The sequence below is a fragment of the Musca autumnalis genome, unplaced genomic scaffold (assembly GCF_047663935.1).
Source record: "Musca autumnalis isolate F117 unplaced genomic scaffold, ASM4766393v1 scaffold_2, whole genome shotgun sequence".
NCBI classification, from domain to species: domain Eukaryota; kingdom Metazoa; phylum Arthropoda; class Insecta; order Diptera; family Muscidae; genus Musca; species Musca autumnalis.
Window position 1 is genome coordinate 101115263 of NW_027411755.1, and position 17909 is coordinate 101133171.

Here is a 17909-nt window from a genome sequence, read left to right on the forward strand (position 1 = left end):
GCATTACATGTAGTTATTGGTTTTCGTTATTTTTTGTTGGACTACGTGGGTTATTTTTTTTATACATTTTGTCTTGTCTTAAATAAATCGTCCAACCAATTTTTGCAAAAAACCCGACATTTTTATCACAATTATCAGTATTTTTTACAGTGTTTTATTTAACTTGCTTTGTTCATAAATTAATACAGAAAAAATGTTAGTTTTCTTGGTTCGAAAACAATTACTTGACAAACTGTATGTACTGTCCGCAATTCAAAAATAAAATATTGTGTGGTGAATACGAGAAACTGGTGGCAGTAGTCATTGAAAATGTAACGAATTTTATTTGTATTTTAAGAACGTGTAAATGTGTTTTGTTTCTATTTTTAATGCGAACTAAGAAAAAACAGAACGTTCATTTTCACTTTTGAAATGTTGTATATAAAACAAATGATTATACTATAAGACAGACACTGACAGTTGCGCTCACAGTTACAGGCATTTAGCATTTCGAATATCGAATATCTAAAGATATTCGAAACATTAGTTAAAGAAAGAGAAGTTCCCTGAAGATGATTGGAGACTCCAATAGAAATATTGGAAACAAAAAAGTCTTTAAAATTAAGAATATCAAGTTTTTTTAATTGGAAAGCCTGTAGCCGAAAAATACTACAAAAGATGATATTTATTTCTCATATTTTGTGTCTTAAAATTTTTTGTGGAGAAGTATTCGTAAAAATGTATGTATATGGATGGAAAATTGTATTTTATATTTTTAATTAGTTGTAGAGAAAACTTCTTCGTAGAAAAGTTCGACTGTATTTATATATTTGCTTCCTATTAATTAAAACGCCTACTAACCTTTTTAATCTGAAAGGTACAAGAATTGCATTCTAAGCTGGAGAAAGAAATAAGCAATAATTTAAAACTAGAATTTGAGTGCAAAACAATGGAAGAAACAATATTTTCGCTGCAACAAGCTAAGGAAGGTCTACTGAAAGAGAGGAACAACTTAAGGGAGTCACTAGACGAATTACGATGTTGCCGCCTTTCGAACAATCCTGAAGGTAATTGTACTTTTTAAATTTGTGTACGTTATTTGGGTAAAGTGTAAGTTGGGAATCTTATTTTTTTTGTATCAGTTTATGTTTATTTATTAATTCCAAAGTATATAATAAGAAAAACATCTATCCCAAGTGGAGCATCTAGCTATAAAGTTAAAAATGTGTAATATTTTACAAGTTTACATGGAGTGTACAAAATTACGAAATGTAGTTCTATCTTGTGCCATTCGTCTTATTTCGGCATGTTTTTCCCTTTGGAATTCTGCTTTCCATTATAGTGACTTTCCATGTCTCGCATCCATATAACAATATGGATTTCACACTGGTATGTAATTTTTTGTTTTTTGGAAATTTCTGAGGTTTGCCAAACTCTAAACATCGAAGCGTGTGCGTGGCGAGCTCTGCTTATCTTGCTTAACATCCACATCTGCTCCTCCTTGTTTGTCTATGGTGCTTCCCTGGTAAGTGTATTCATTTACCAATTCTCATTAATTTTGTCTTTTTTATGTTTATTTTTAACCCAACTGCTGGGCTATTTTTATTGAAACTGTAAATTTTCTCCTGAATGCCATTAAGTGTGTGGAACATAAGCATATATAGATCGTGTAAGCGTTGTTCTAAATGCCATTGTATACCTCCCTGGTTTCAGCATTCGATTTCGTCATTACAGCATCAATAACTATAAGAAACAGTAGGGGGGATAATACGCACCCTTGCCTTACGCCGGTTTGTATAGTAAGAGGTCCACTTTCAAATTCTTTAATTGATACTTTGCACACAGCATTTGCATACATAATGTGTATCATTTGTATTTGTATTGGAAGGAACACCAAAATTTTTACGATGTTCCCAGATGGCACTTCTATCGATCATGTCGAAGTCTCTCTCAAAGTCGACAAAGATTAGATACAGAGGTCTGTTCCATTCGTTCGAATGCTCCGCTATAATTCTTAGGGTATTGATAGATATTTCTTCTGGATGCGGCCTGCTCTTCCCTAATGCTGGGTTCTATTGCTGGTGCGATGCGGTCCAGGGGGTCATTTATCTTTCTATGAAAACCTAAAATGAAAGCCTTTTTCACACCATTTCATACTTCATAATAATTGTTCCACAATCATCCCAGGCGGGACAAGGGAGACTTCTCTCATATCAATGAGTGCACCCCGTTTCATATTAAGCTCAATGATATGGGACCTACAGTTTATCGCCGAGTCCGAACTGCGTGTCCTAAAACACCACTTTTAGAGGAGTTTTACATGGTTGAAAAACTCAGGAAATATCGCCAACATTACTGAGGGGTATTTTGCCACCGTTGGAAATTTGATGTTGCCTAGCCGGGGAGGGGAATCGAACCCACGACCTTCTTCGTGCAAGGCGGGTGTTCATACCATTGCACCACGTTGGCACCCTTCAAATTTCATGCTAACATGGAAATTTTTTCACCATTTCAAAATGAAAGGTATTCTGTTTCTATGTTGATGTGAATGAAAATTCAATAACTTTACCATATGAACATATTTTTTTAATTGAAAAACGAAATATATTACTATGAAAAATTGAATCTGAAGATTATCAGCGATTTTTATATGTATTCTTTGAACAAATCTTCTACTTATGATTAATATTACCAGTATATTTATAATTGGAGATTTTGACGCGTATATCGCGAATTTGTATCTCGATTACAAATGACGAAATATATATTTTACTTAATTCTTATCGTAATTAGAAGCGCATACTAGCAATATGTTGGAATAACGTGGAATTTTGTTAAAATCTTGCGCTTTTTTATGAACCGCAATTAATATTATTACATAAAAAATTCCCCTCCGGATAATGTTGGCGACATTTCACCCATGTAAAACTTTTCTACAAATACTTTCTTAAGCGGGATTCGGATATATATTGTTGACCCCATATCATTTAGGTAATATGCATCGAGGGCATTCATTGGTATGGGAGATCTCCCTTAGCCCCTTTGCACCCATTGGCCAAAAATAACAAAATTAATGTCAAAATTTTGGTACAACTTCTGGCAAGTCTAACAGCTATGACACGGACCTTTTTAAAAATATATTCGTTTTCGTTTCATTCGAACGCGATCTTCTTAAGAATAGCTTCAAAAGTCGGAACATTTGACTATATTTTTTATTGTGAGTACAACCTATATTTTAAGGGCACGTAAATATATTCAAAATATCGCGAAACTAATACGTATAGCAAAATGTTATAGTGGATTTTGAAGGAGGAGGTAATAGCTTAATTTTCATTAAAAAATAGTGTTTTAGCGTGTTGTGGAATTCTAGTTAGCTGCATATTTTCTTAGTGTATCTTGTAATGTCAATTCCATCATATACTTAAATTTGACCTAAGGTTTTAGTCATGATGCCCACCAGTGCCCACCTGGGGAATAATTTTCCAAAGTAGGTCATGGGTTTAAGATTATTCAGTATTAAAATCAGCTGTCATCTAGTGCCAGACTATAAATGATGGGCCACTGACTAAAGCTGCCCTAGAATAGGGTTTCTATGGATATATTAGCGCATAACTCTGTTATCCGACCACGTACATTAACATAATTGGCATCAGTGGAAAGATGAAGAAATCTTCTTCCAAATTGGCGGTACGTGCTTTCCAGGAAGACCGCTATAAGATCAAAAGACAAAAATCTTGATTTTTTAATCCGCAAAATTGGTTGGATTATATGTTGCTTTGGAGATTGTTTTGTTTCCCCAAACCTATTTTTGCATCATAAGAGACCTTTGTTCATGTCATTTTGTATTAGCATCATAAAACAATTCTTACCGTATACCCCCTCCTCCAATGTTACGCTCGTGGTTTATTAAAATACTATTCGCAGCAGCACAAAGCTGTAACCGGCGCACTGGCTTGATTTTTACACTCTAAATATTTTTGGCCACTTTCTCCATACAAGTGGATCCACTGTGCTTTGGTCATGTTTTTGGGAACATATGTATATTAGGGTAGGGTTATGACTTTTTTACAACCTCATATCCCTGTATCATGAGTTTTGCCATAAGATTACATAAAATCATAATTATAAGGTGATTCGGTGAAAAAACCTCAAGCACAAAATTATTTTAAAATGTGAATTTATCAAAATTATGGACAATTTTTTGAAGTCACTGTAAGCAGATATACAATTGAAATTAAACTTTTGAGTCACATGAGATAATTAAACTGACATAACATTTATTTCTCACTAATTTTCTTCAATTCTGAGAATCGTAAAAATGTCGTAAACGCTTTTATTTAAAGATATAATTTTTTAACAAAAAACAACAAATTTAACATTTTTTCAAAGTGGTTTGTACATGACCTTTTTCAATATTTGAATGAAATAAACATTATTATAGTTATTAGTAGGCTTATATTTATTCATTCGTGTAACAAAAAATAATTTTTGAAACAATTTTTTTTCATTTCATGCATTTTTTTCAAAAAATTATATTTTTAAAACCGATTTGTGCGTGAACTTTTTTTATATTTCAAAGGAATAAACATAGCGTAGTGATTATTAGGCAAAAGTTCATTCATTGCTGCTACAGGAAATCAGTTTTGAGAAAAAATGTCAAAAAGTCATAACCCTAATGTATATATGTAATGATGAACAAAAATGCACGATTGTACATATGTACATGATAATCGCCGTTAAATTGCATCAAAAACGACCATTATCATTTCAAGCGCTGTGTCAAACCGCCACAATTTGTTTTATACATATTTTTCATTCGTGATTGTAATAAATACAATCATTTTGTAACAAAAAATTTAATATTTCTGATTTTGTTTTGTCGTTTGATTATTTATTGAAATTTGAATAACAACGTACAAACGTTTCATTGCTACATGCAATTGAAACAGTGTTTTCATAAAATAAACCAGAATCACAAAATTTGATTTTGTGAAAAATCAGTATGAAAAGTCATTATTAGACATCGAATTTTTGCATATTTTTGAAAATTATAACGCAAATAATTCGTTTATTAAACAATAGTAGAAGGAGCTTTGTACTTATTATTAATTATTTTCAATATGACGTCGAATTTCTATCATTGGGACGATATAATTCTATATAATAAAGTAATTACAATTGGTTAAAATTTCAAAATTATGCAAAAATCCGATGTCTAGTCTTCATGAAAACCTAAATGGAAACAATTTTTGAATTTGAAATTTTGATTGAGAATTGAACCTCGAGGATGATAAATGATAATATCTTCTCTATAGTATTTAATAGTGCTATATCCCTCCAGTTTCTACATTCACTCAAATCGCCTTGTTCGGAACAGTAATGATTAGCCATTCTATCCAATCTGAAGGTATAACCTCTAAGGTCCAGGCTTCATTGATGAGGGGATAAATATATTCATATAGAATTGAGTATTTGAATATTTCTGCGGGGATGTTGTTTGGGCCAGGAGATTTATTATTTTTGAGTTTTATGATCGCAGTTTTTATCTCACAAACAGATGGCGGCCTCGTAGATATGTCCCTCCTTGGATTACGGCGCTCCTGTTGTGTTTATGAAAACTGTAGAAGGAGATTGTGCGGTTGATTCATAGAACTCCTTCCATCGTTGTAGTTGTCCTGGTATTGTGGTGAGGATTTTCCCATTTGCATCTTTTATATTCGTTGCCTATTTTTTAAGCTTAATTGTTTTACCGCCTTGTAGACAGATCGTGTATCTCCTCGAATCGCCGCATCTTTCGCTATTTTATCATAGTGCTTTCGTCTATCTTTCGTTTTTGTTTATTGCATTATATTCTCTTCTCATTAGCAATGTATCTTCGTTGGGTTTAGCTGTTTCTATCTTAAGTTTTAAGTCTACCATCTTCCAGTTTACATTGCTGACCCATGGTTTTTCGAGGTGTGTAGTACATCCTAGAACTTCTCGTGCTGCGTCTTTGCAGGCTGTTCCTATTTCTGACCAACTTCTTCGTTGTTGGCGAAGTTTGGTGTCTAAGCTGCTGGATAACCTTTCTGATATCAATGCTTTTTTTAGTCTTTCTTATGTCGAATTTGGGCACAAAGCCCACACAAAGGAACACAAAGTTCCTTTGGTGGTAGAATGCTTCGGGCCGCAACTTCCAACTATTCCAACTAAGAGTTGATGAACACTATAGACGTCTGCTTCTCTTATAGTTTTAACAACCACCAGTTTTAACATCCATCTTCGTTATTCTGTCTGGTAATTGCCAAGTATATTTATGAACATCTTTGTGGGGAAATTTTGCAGAGATCAGCCATGCGTCCTCCGTTGACGTTACGTGTGCTATTTAAGCCATGTTTGCCCATAATAAAACGCAAGTTGGTGTTGTCTGTACCGACTTTTGCATTCATGTTACCAATGCCGGTCTCGATGTCGTTTTTCTTTGATTGAGCAATCTCTGAGTTTAGTTTATCGTAAAATTAATTTTTAGTGTCTTCGTCATCCAATTGAGTTGGCGCGTAGCATTGAAAAAGTGTAACATTTCTATACTTGGTCTTAAACCGAGCCATTAGTAATCTATCTGTTATTTTTTTTGCTCTCTATCATTGTTTTTTCATTTCAGGTGTCATTAGTAAGCCAACTCCATTTCTGTGGCTGATGTTGTTGCCACTGAAGACAAAATACTGCCACATTTCGTCTGAACCTTTCCAGAGTACTTCGGAGAGTCCCAAAATATCCAGGCAATAGTTTGACATTTCTTTGGTTTGTAGTAGACGAGATGGTTCCACTAACGTCCTAACATTCCATATTCCAATTCGTGTCCGTGTTTTAAAGGCAATTGGTCGTACCGTTAAATCTGTTGTTGTTGCTTGTGCAGTGTCGTTGATGTGCTGTTTTTTATACTCTGGCTTATCGGGCCAGCGAGCAACCCCCTGTGAAGTCAGAGGACCGCTTTGTGTTAGCAGTTCGGTTATTTAAAGGCGCCAAATATCCGCCTTGTCACTTCGAGTATCATTGGCACTCAGGATTTAATAGGAATCCGATGCAACACGGATCTCCGTCTGCTGAGACCCTCTGCTCGAAACCGCTGACTGTCTGCGTCTGCATTTCTACAAATACCCCGCATATATACGGAGCGATCCGCTATCCGCAACCTGTGGACGCACCCGGTAGCTCTGCTTCCACATAGGATACAAATATTTGGTATATACACATGGCCCAGAAAGTCTGCGTTCACCTTACTACTTTTCAAAAATGATATTAGAACATAAATAAATGGGTAAATGAGAAAAGTTTTTCTTTCATAAATATTTTATTGGCACTCTTTAGTACAGGAATAAAATAAAAAAATTCCGGAAAATACATTACTATTACGAAGATAACGGTATAAAAGTGTTACAACTGCTAAACTAGAGCCCCAAATAGTCTGCGTTCACTTTGTATGTTGTAATAGTACCTGTTTAACTCAGAATTTTAATTGGTTTAATTTACCTTTGTAGCGTTCCACATTCATTGTGTTTGAAACAAAGCGTCTTTAATTCTATCCTCGTTACAATCTGCATTCTCCTATTTTATTACAACTTAACTGTCAAAATGCAGATTCTAACGAGTATCGAATTACCGCCAACGCCACCTTTCAATGTTAATATTCTCACTCATCTATCGCCTACCAACCAAACCAGGTAATCTGTCTACCCTCTCTCTATATTTTATTTACTTATTTCCCAATAAAGCAACTGCTTTTGTTTTGAATTAATATCTAAAACGTTCGTGTTTTATTTGGCTTTTATTTTCACGCAATTTCGGCGTAAACATTGGTCCAATCGAGCCTGGATACGAGCTTTGCAATTTTTTCTAATTGGTTTTTGGTTCTCGTTTTCTCGCAGCTTAATCATCATTAACATCAACAACACCATTATCAACTTCATCATCATATTCATCTCTATTTACATCAACAAACAGGTAGGTCAGTGCAGTGATCTTTTTAATTTGTGAGCTCGCGAAAAAAATAACAAAAAAATCGTAAACAAAAAAATATATTTCTTTAAATATTTTTTACAACAACAAAAAATATCGACCGCTTTACAACGCGTCGCGTATCCCTTTTTTGTGCCTCCGTCTATCGTTCGATTGTTTATTAGTCGCGGACGGACATAATAGTGATCAGTGAAAAAAAAAATCAAAAAATTATTTGCAAAATTAATATTTCAAAAAGTGTAATTTTTTACTGTTGAGTGGAATAAAATATTTTAATAATTTATTTAAATTGATTTGGTGGTGTAATATTCATTTAAAGTGCTAATTACACTGTGAACCGAAATTTTGGGGGGTGGAAAATTCCTTTTGGAGATGAAAGCTCTTGGTGAGTTTATACAGAACCCAGAAGGACAGATCCGCCATGAGTCGGACTTTTGAGATATGACGTGATGAATATTTTGCTGGAGATCCTATAAACCTTAAGATATTAGCGTTATCAAATGAGGATTATTATCGTAGAGCATTTTGACCTTCTATCTCGCTTCCTTCAATGTTCTTTCCGTCCTTTATTTTAAGAGCCGTTATAAAAGTACCACAAGCTGACGTTTTTCAGCTTCGAAATGTTCTGCAAAAATGTCGGCCAGAAAATTTTAGGTACGGCTCTCATTGACAACAAATCGATTTTCTCGCGTTTTCGTGGTCGTTTTGTGCATTTATCCTGTTTTTGTTCAAAAAATGACTATATTTTGTTTTTTTGTATATTCGTTACAGAACATACAAAAACACAAAACACAGTTTTTTTCTGAGCAAACAGGGGTAAATGTAAAAAATTACTATGAAAACGCGACAAAATCGATTAGTTGTCAATGAGAACCGTACCTAAAATTTTCGGGCCGACATTTTTGCAGAACATTTCGAAGCTGAAAAACGTCATCCTGTGGTACTTTTATAACGACTCTTAAAATAAAGGACGAAAAGGGCATTGAAGGAAGCGAGATAGAAGGTCAAAATGCTCTACGATAATAATCCTCATTTGATTTGGCTGAAGAAATGCGATTTCAAAAATAAGCTAAAACAACGGCGGACAAAGATATAACGCTAATATCTTAAGGCTTATAGGATCTCCAGCAAAATATTCATCACGCCATATCTCAAAAGTTCGACTCACGGCGGATCTGTCCTTCTGGGTTCTGTATATACTCACCAAGAGCTTTCATCCCCAAAAGGAATTTTCCACCCCCCAGACTTTGAGCTCCATTTTGTTGCACAGTGTTATTTATTAAAATAATAATAAATATTTCACTTATTTCCACTCACTCTAGTGTTCATTTGTTTGCCTAATAATAACTCAAGAGACACCACACAAAATACCCCAAATAATTTTTTCGCATATTCCCTTTTTTCGCTGGTCCATAATACACAATTATATTTACATATTTACGCGTAAACATACGTACGCTTGGCGGTCAATCGTTAGTCAATCGTTTAGCCATACACACACGCTAGCTACATACATACCATTGGTATAGGCAACCGTCGCTTGCCTATTATAAACATACATACGTTTTGTTATTTCGTTTCTCTTTTATTACGTGTACGCTACACCAATCGGTTCGGTCGATTGTGGTTAGTTAATACGTTTGTTATAAAGGAGAAATATTTTTGCTAATTATATTAGTAGTGTGTTTGTGTGTGTAGTGAACGAATATTGGGAAAAATTAAATATCGTGCACCCTACAGTCCACATTGGTCGACATTTTATTCGGTTCGTATAAATAATAATATTACGTATTATTTTATACTAAATTGAATTTTTTTGGAAAATTATTAATATTTTCACTATTTTTTTATATATATAAATTTTTTTATTGATCTTTTTATATATTATTATATACAAATATTTTAATATTTCGTGCGATTTAGCAAATTTTGGTACTTTTTTTTGATTTTTCGTGGGAAATAAGTTTGGTTTTTCGAAATTTTGGTAACATTTCGGTCATTTTTGTTGGAAATTTTGTAATTAATTGTCGTTTTGATTAACTTTTTGGTGATTTCTTTGGAAAATCTTTAACGTTTTTGGAGATATTTTCAGTTTTGTCGTTGAAATTTGGTGCCATTCCGATAATTTCGTTGATATTTTTGCTGGAATTTCGGGAAATTTGTGCCTTTTGGAGCAGTTCTTTGAAAGAAATCGGAATATTTTTGTCGATTTTAATTCTTTTCTAGAAGAAACTGGTTTCTCTCGTGAAGAATTAGGTGGTTTTCCGTATAAAATTTTCCGTATAAGATTTTGGTTGATTATAAATCATTTTTTGGTCTTTGATCGAGAAAAATTTAGGTTTTTTGGAGAATTTTTGGAAAACTTTTTTTAATTTTCTTGTGCGTGTTTTAAATAAAATATACAAATATGCCATTCAGTCCCTTGGAAAGTTTTATCAGAGTTTCTGATGCTTTCGTTAGATTCGTGGAAAATATTCGGGCAATGAAACCTGAGGAAATTAATCTTTGTGCATTAGAAGTTCGTAGCGTCGAACTAGAAAAGGTTTGGAGAGATACTCAGGATAAGTTTAATTCGTGTATGCTCTATTTGGAAACGTCTGAGGATACAACTAAAGATATGATTGAGTCCGCTGATCACAAATATGAGGTCGTGCATCAGGAATACATGAAATGTTTAACAAATTTAAATGTTCAACTGTCGGAATTACGAGGTTGTAGGAAGTCTTTGAACTCTTCTCGTTGTAGTTCAGTACTTTCGCTAGCTTCGCAGCATCCCTGTGATACTCCAAAAGTATTACAGTCTAATGATGCAGCAGCAGGTAAAACGAGCTCTTCTACTCATACTTCTAAGGAAGTAAGTGTCACTAGCTCCCCAATATCGAGTATTGGGTATCCTAGTGGTCGTCAGAGTTTTATGGATCCTCCGAATAATGACAATGTTCATAATTTAGCACTACCTCCATGTGATATAGATGTTTTCGAAGGAGAATTTCAATCGTGGCCCACGTTTAGGGATCTTTTTAGCGCGGTGTATATAAAAAATTCGCGTCTGAGCGATATAGAGCGCCTTTGCCATCTCGTGCGCAAAACTAGTGGAGAAGCTCGAGAAATTGTCTCGAAATTTCCATTGACACACCGCAGTTTCGATCTAGGGTGGAATGCTTTAAAGGATAATTATGATAATCCTCGGTTACTCGTCCATAACCAGTTGAAAACACTTTTCGCTTTGCCAGTCCTCCAGAATGAGTCTAGTTCGGGTTTGAAGACAATACAACGCGGAATTAATGGTTGTTTGTCAGCGATGTCAATTTACGACATCCCTACAGAAAATTGGGATCCATTTTTGGTATTTATTTGTCTTCAGCGGTTACCAAAAATTACGCAAACCCTGTGGGAACAAAGTGTTAAAGATAAATCGGCTATTTCACTTTGGGAAGATTTAGATAGCTTCTTAACGGAACGAATTCGAACTCTAATGTGTCTACATGATATGAGGGGTAGTGAACAGGCAACAAAATATAACGTAAGGAAGGTCCAAACGCACTTAACTAAATCGGATTCTTCGAATAATCCCAAGTCTCCACAAAAAACCGATTGTATTCTGAGCCCAAAACATAGTCATCAACTTTTTGAATGTCCTCGGTTCAAAAATATGTCGATCTCCAGCCGGTTTTCTATCGTTAAAAGTCGTCGCTTATGTGTCAATTGTTTGCGAAAGGGACACGAGGTTAAAACTTGCATAAGTAAGTTTCGGTGTTCTAAATGTAGTGGAACACATGACACTTTGTTGCATAGAAATGATTCTTCTCCTAAAAAGTCAGCCCCGGTTCCAAATTCGTCTAACAGAAATCCAAACAACGTCGAAAATAGGCCTTCTAACTCCTCAATCGAACCTTCTCTTCCTTCCACTTCGGCAGTTAACCCCCGACAAGTCTTCCACGCAGCTCAAAATAATTCTGTGCTTTTAGGAACAGCGATGGTAAATTTGATTCATTGTGGTATCTCGTACCCAGCTAGGGCTCTGATAGACCCCGCTTCGGAATCTTCGTTTTTGTCTGAGCGGCTTCAGAATCGCCTAAAACTTCCAGTTTATTCCACGAATGTTAGTATTTCGGGCGTTAATTGTGCAATTTCGGCAAATTCTCGCAAAGTTTGTTCTATTCAAATTGGAGGTCCATGCGATCCTTCGGTTTTGTAATCAACGAACGCATTAGTATTGCCACTAATTTCGGGAAGTTTACCATCCTTTACTGTCTCTTCAGATTTTAGGTCGCAAATACCAAATATTCGTTTGGCGGACGTCAATTTATTTGATTCTCGTCCAGTAGATCTGCTGCTCGGTGCAGATTTATATCCGAAGATCTTGTTAGAGGGATGTCGTTCCATTATATCGGGAACTTTGCTATCACAAAATACTGTTTTCGGTTGGCTTTTCACTGGGCCAATTCCATCATCGGAAATTAGAACCTTTGCTACGACAATTAATATTGAGGAAGAGGACTCTCTTAATAAAACTTTGTTGCGATTCTGTGAATTGGAAGAAACTCCTAAACGGAAAATGTTGTCCCCATCTGACCGCATTTGTGAGGAAAATTTTGTTCGAACCACTCGTAGATCCTCTGACGGTAGATTTATTGTAACCCTGCCCTTGCGAACTGAGTTAGGAGTAAACGGGTATTTGGGGGAATCTCGTGGTAATGTCCTCATGCAATTCCTTCGGAATGAGGCGTCCTTATTGAAAAAACCGGATGTAAAAGTCACATATGATAAGGTTCTGACTGAATATTTAGAGCTCGACCATATGAAGTCAGTTTCTGCTGCCAATACTAGCACCCTTTCGTGTTATTTGCCCCACCATCCGGTCATAAACCTCGAAAAACAGACAACAAAATTGCAGGTCGTATTTAACGCCTCGAATAAAACTTCTAACGGGAACAGTCTGAACGACATTCTACATGTCGGGCCTACTTTGCAGCTCGACCTTGTACTTTTAATACTTCGTTGGCGAGTATTTAAATTCGTTTTCAATTCAGACATAACCCAAATGTATCGGCAGATTCGCGTTGACCCTCAGCACACTTATATCGGCACTTTCTTCGGCAAAGTTTGAGCTTAGAAAATGGACAGCCAACGATAAGACTATTTTGAATCATTTCCCTCCAGAACATTTGGTAGATGCGCAATTATTGTCATTCGTGGAAGCTAGTAGTTCGAAACCTCTTGGTATCAGGTGGAATGCTAGGTTGGATTCTTTTTATTTCGATGTCAAACCCATAGAAAAGAAGGCTAGTTATACTAAACGGGAAGTTCTGTCCGCAATAGCTAAGTTGTTTGACCCTGTTGGTTGGTTAGGGCCAGTTATTGTCACGGCAAAAATGATTATGCAAAAGGTCTGGCTAGATCAAATCGGTTGGGACGATCCCCTTGTAGAAGCCACTTATTTGGAGTGGCGTAAGTTCGTAGAAACGTATCATAAAGTAAATACGATACAAATTCCTCGTTGGGTTCAATATACTCCACAGTGTTCGGCGGAATTACACGTGTTTTCAGATGCCTCGATTAAGGCATACGCGGGGGTAGTATATATTCGAATTGAGGTCCCAGGTCAAAATGTGTTCTTGCATTTGTTGTCTAGTAAGACCAAAGTGGCCCCAATTAAATCAATTTCGCTCCCTCGTTTAGAGCTTTGTGGTGCGGTTTTAGCGTCGGAACTGTTAAAAGTCATCGTCAAGGAGATCGACATTGAATTTCGTCAGGTCTATTGTTGGACGGATTCAACTATTGTTTTGTCGTGGCTTCGAAAAACCCCCTCTACCTGGACCACTTTTGTTGCAAATCGAGTCTGTAGGATCCAAGAAAATGTTGGAAACCATAATTGGTATCATGTTCGGTCGGAAGATAATCCGACCTAGGAAGTCGTGGTGTACCTCCATCAGACTTAGCTACTAGTCCCCTTTGGTGGCATGGGCCATGCTGGCTCAGCCAAGATAAATCGAATTGGGCTATTCGTGAACTAACTCCACTTGAGACTGACATTGAAATGCGTTCGGTGCAGTGTCATTTCTCATTCTTTACGTCGACTTATACTGATATTCTGGATAGGTATTCGTCTTTTACAATGGGGATTCGTGCTGTAGCTTATATGTTTAGGTTCGTTCGTCAGACCAACTCTCGGTACCGAGGTAGATATACATACCTTTCGAAAAGAATTACCACTTCGGAATTCAATGAGGTTCGGATGCTCCTTATAATAAATATCTTAAAAATTTGCATATGAGGTACAAATGGAAGTTCCCGGAAAGAGAAGTACAAAGCGATGATTTAGTCGTGGTTCGGCACAAAAATCTCCTCCGACCTCGTGGAAGTTAGGTCGTGTTGACAAAGTTTATCCGGGAGTCGACGGACACGTTAGAGTCGTGGACGTACGTACGGCAAACGGCGTTGTAAAGCGGCCTGTTACTAAGTTGGTCATTCTGACCGACCAAGCGTCGAATGAAGAAAATTAAAACGTTTTCTTTCCTTAGTAAAATGGACGCCACAAATATGTACGGTATCGACCTAATCAATGAAATCGATGATGTTCTGGAAAAGATGGATGGTAATAACAATATATCACAGACTGAGATCGCTACAAAAAACATCGAGGATTTAGTGCAGCCCATCGCTGCGGTTAAATTAACGGAATCGGAGGCGGAATCCGTAACTGCGGAGTCGCGTGCCTTACCGATCTCCACCCATCATTCAACCGAATCCGTATCTGCGGGTTCGAGCAACGTACGATCTGAATCCGTAACTGCGGAAGATCAACATGTCAGGGTAGAATCCATAACTGTGGGTTCTTCGTCAGTCCCTGCATCTCTCGTTCAACCATCTAGTCGCGTTAGATCGGAGATGGAGTCCGTAACTGCGGGCTCGTCAGGCTCCTCGGTCATAAGTCGCCATTCTTGTAGCGTTTGCAATCGCAGGCACTTGATTAGTACGTGCAAAGAGTTTCTGGCCATGACAGTACAAGAGCGCATAGAAGTCATTGAAGCACATCGGGACTGCACACGTTGTCTAGCCAAATGGCATGAAGCCAAAGAATGTCACAGCGTTCTCGCAATTCGGTAAGAACTGGTCCGTATCCTAGTCCTTCATTTCGTCCGAGAGTTAGTTCTATACCCAGTTCGTCTGTGGATCATCGTCAGGTCTCTCATTTCGTTGGTGACTCTCTTGGGTCACTAACATTTCAAACGGTCTCGACCATATCCCCGAGCCTTATAGTCCGCCTTCAGCATGTCATACCATAGATTCCAATTCGGGCAGTGTTAGATCCGTGTGGAAGACAAAGCCAAATATGTTCTTCGATGGTGTCCGATTTGAGATTACCCACGTCTAACCTCGATGGAAACATGTTCTGCCGCATTACGGTGGCATCGAACTACGATCCCTCCCAGCGTATTTCTGTAATGGCTAAAGTGACAGACCTCCGTCATGTGTTCACACCTTCCGAGCCGATTCCACAAAGCGTCAAAGAATCATTTTTGGGTTTACCCCTGGCAGATCCATGTTTCTACACCCCTGGTCGCGTGGCGTTGGTGTTCGGTCCCGACGTGTATGCGAAAGTCGTCACTAATCGAGTGACGACGATGCCGGGTCTACCTGTGGCCCATTACACTATATTTGGATGGGTATTATCGGGCGTATGCTATACCTAATTTATCCTTGTTTAACTTTGGAAAAAATAAATACTTGAATCAAATGAATAAATATGAATTGCTCACTCAAACTGCACTGTCCACCTTATTTATTATCGTCCATTTAACATGTAGTCTTAAGTAGTTCATAATGTTACAACATTAATAATGTTGCAAGGTGGCCGCCAATGTTTAACTCAGAATTTTAATTGGTTTAATTTACCTTTGTAGCGTTCCACATTCATTGTGTTTGAAACAAAGCGTCTTTAATTCTATCCTCGTTACAATCTGCATACTCCTATTTTATTACAACTGAACTGTCAAAATGCAGATTCTAACGAGTATCGAATTACCGCCAACGCCACCTTTCAATGTTATTATTCTCACTCATCTATCGCCTACCAACCAAACCAGGTAGTCTGTCTACCCTCTCTCTATATTTTATTTACTTATTTCCCAATAAAGCAACTGCTTTTGTTTTGAATTAATATCTAAAACGTTCGTGTTTTATTTGGTTTTTATTTTCACGCAATTTCGGTTATTTTTTTTTTTTTTGAAAATTTTTGCATTTTTCTACCATTTTTAATTAATATTGTCACAACTGATCATTCCGAGAGTTTGGTTGCACACTTAACTGAAAAAAGTAAATTATTTAAAGAATGGAAAACAAGTACAAAGAAGTGCATTGATAAAAGGAAAATTCTGGGTAAATTATGGAAAATGCTATCGAAATATTGTTGAAACTGTAGGTAGAACATATTAGTCCATACATAGAGTGATAATAAACTATAAACAAACCGGAATTTTTACTTCAAATCCCAGATATGGACGGTCAAAGCCCAGATTTGGACGATCACAAATATTATCTCGGAACGGGAGGCGCGTAACATAATTAATACAGTTAAAGCGAACCGTCCGATAACTACTACGAAAATTGTTGAAAATGTCAAAGTGGCATCAAAAAAAAAAAAAAAAACAAATAATATATATATATATATATATTTATATATATATATATATATATATATATATATATATATATTTGTACAGAAACAGCCAGAAAAGTACTGCATAAAGCTGGATATCACGGTAGAGTCGCAAGGCGAATGCCATATTGCCATATTGAATTTGCTAATGAATACATAAACAAGCCTCCAGAATTCTAGAAATAATTTTCGGACGAAAGCAAGTCCTGTATGTTTGGAATAAAAGGACGTCAAATAGTTTGGAGAAAAGATAGAACAGCGCTTGAAAAACAAAATCTTCTTGGCACGGTAAAACATAGTGGGGGTGGTGCTATGGTTTGGAGGTGTATAACAGCTTCTGGAGTGGGTTAACTTATATTTATGGAATCGACAAAGGCCAAGTATGGTTACCTAAACATCTTGAAGCACAATAGGTCTGTACGATAACTTCGCAAGTGAAAAGTACTTGCAAGTACTCAGCAAGTTCTCAGTAACGTCTCTCCACCAATTTTACTCTCTCGAAGCTAAAAATTTGCAGATTGTTATCGAACAGCAATTTGTAAAAACTTGCAAGAAGTCAGGTGATTTGAAGAAGAAGATGTTGGCGGAAAAGATTAAATAAATACATAATAAAATAAAAAAGTAGTCACCACAAACTACAAAATAAGTTATTTTATTTACATTATCGTTTTCCATAATCTATTTAATAATTTTTCCCCTTTTTATTTCTATTTATTTTTATAGCCAAACGTTTGTTTATGTTTTTGACAAGAAGTCCGCCACAAAGTATTCGAATTTAAATCAGCTGATCAAACTTGCAAGTTCTTACAAGAAAAATTTTCCTTGCAAAAACTTGTAAACAAAACTCTCCAAATTCTCTCACTATTGTCTCCAAATTCGCTCTCTTCTACTTTACAAGTTTGTTATCGAACAGCATATTGTAAAAGTTTTTACAAATTTGTACAAACTTTTGGGTTATCGTACAGACCTAATTTGAACCAAAGTGTAGAAAAACTTGGCGTAGCTACGACATTTTGGTTGCAAAAAGATAACGTTTCAAAGCATACTACTGAGATTGTAAGGCCTTGTCCTCTATATAATGTCAAAGCCCAGATTTGGACGGTCAAAGCCCAGATTTGGACGATCAAAAATATTATCTCGGGACGGGAGGAGCGTAACATAATTAATGCAGTTAAAGCGAACCATCCGATAACCACTACGAAAATTTTTGAAAATGTCAAAGTGGCATAAATATATATATATATATATATATATATATTTTTTTTTTTTTTTT

General features: G+C 36.2%; 1 protein-coding gene across 1 annotated transcript in view; it reads left to right on the forward strand.

Annotated features, from left to right (window-relative positions):
• The window catches only part of hook (hook microtubule tethering protein), a 500473-nt gene that overhangs the window by 267056 nt on the left and 215508 nt on the right, over window positions 1–17909 (forward strand). Inside the window, exon 5 of the mRNA XM_073968623.1 lies at window positions 857–1046. Coding sequence (XP_073824724.1) covers window positions 857–1046 — 190 coding nt within the window. The remainder of the gene's footprint in view (window positions 1–856; window positions 1047–17909) is intronic.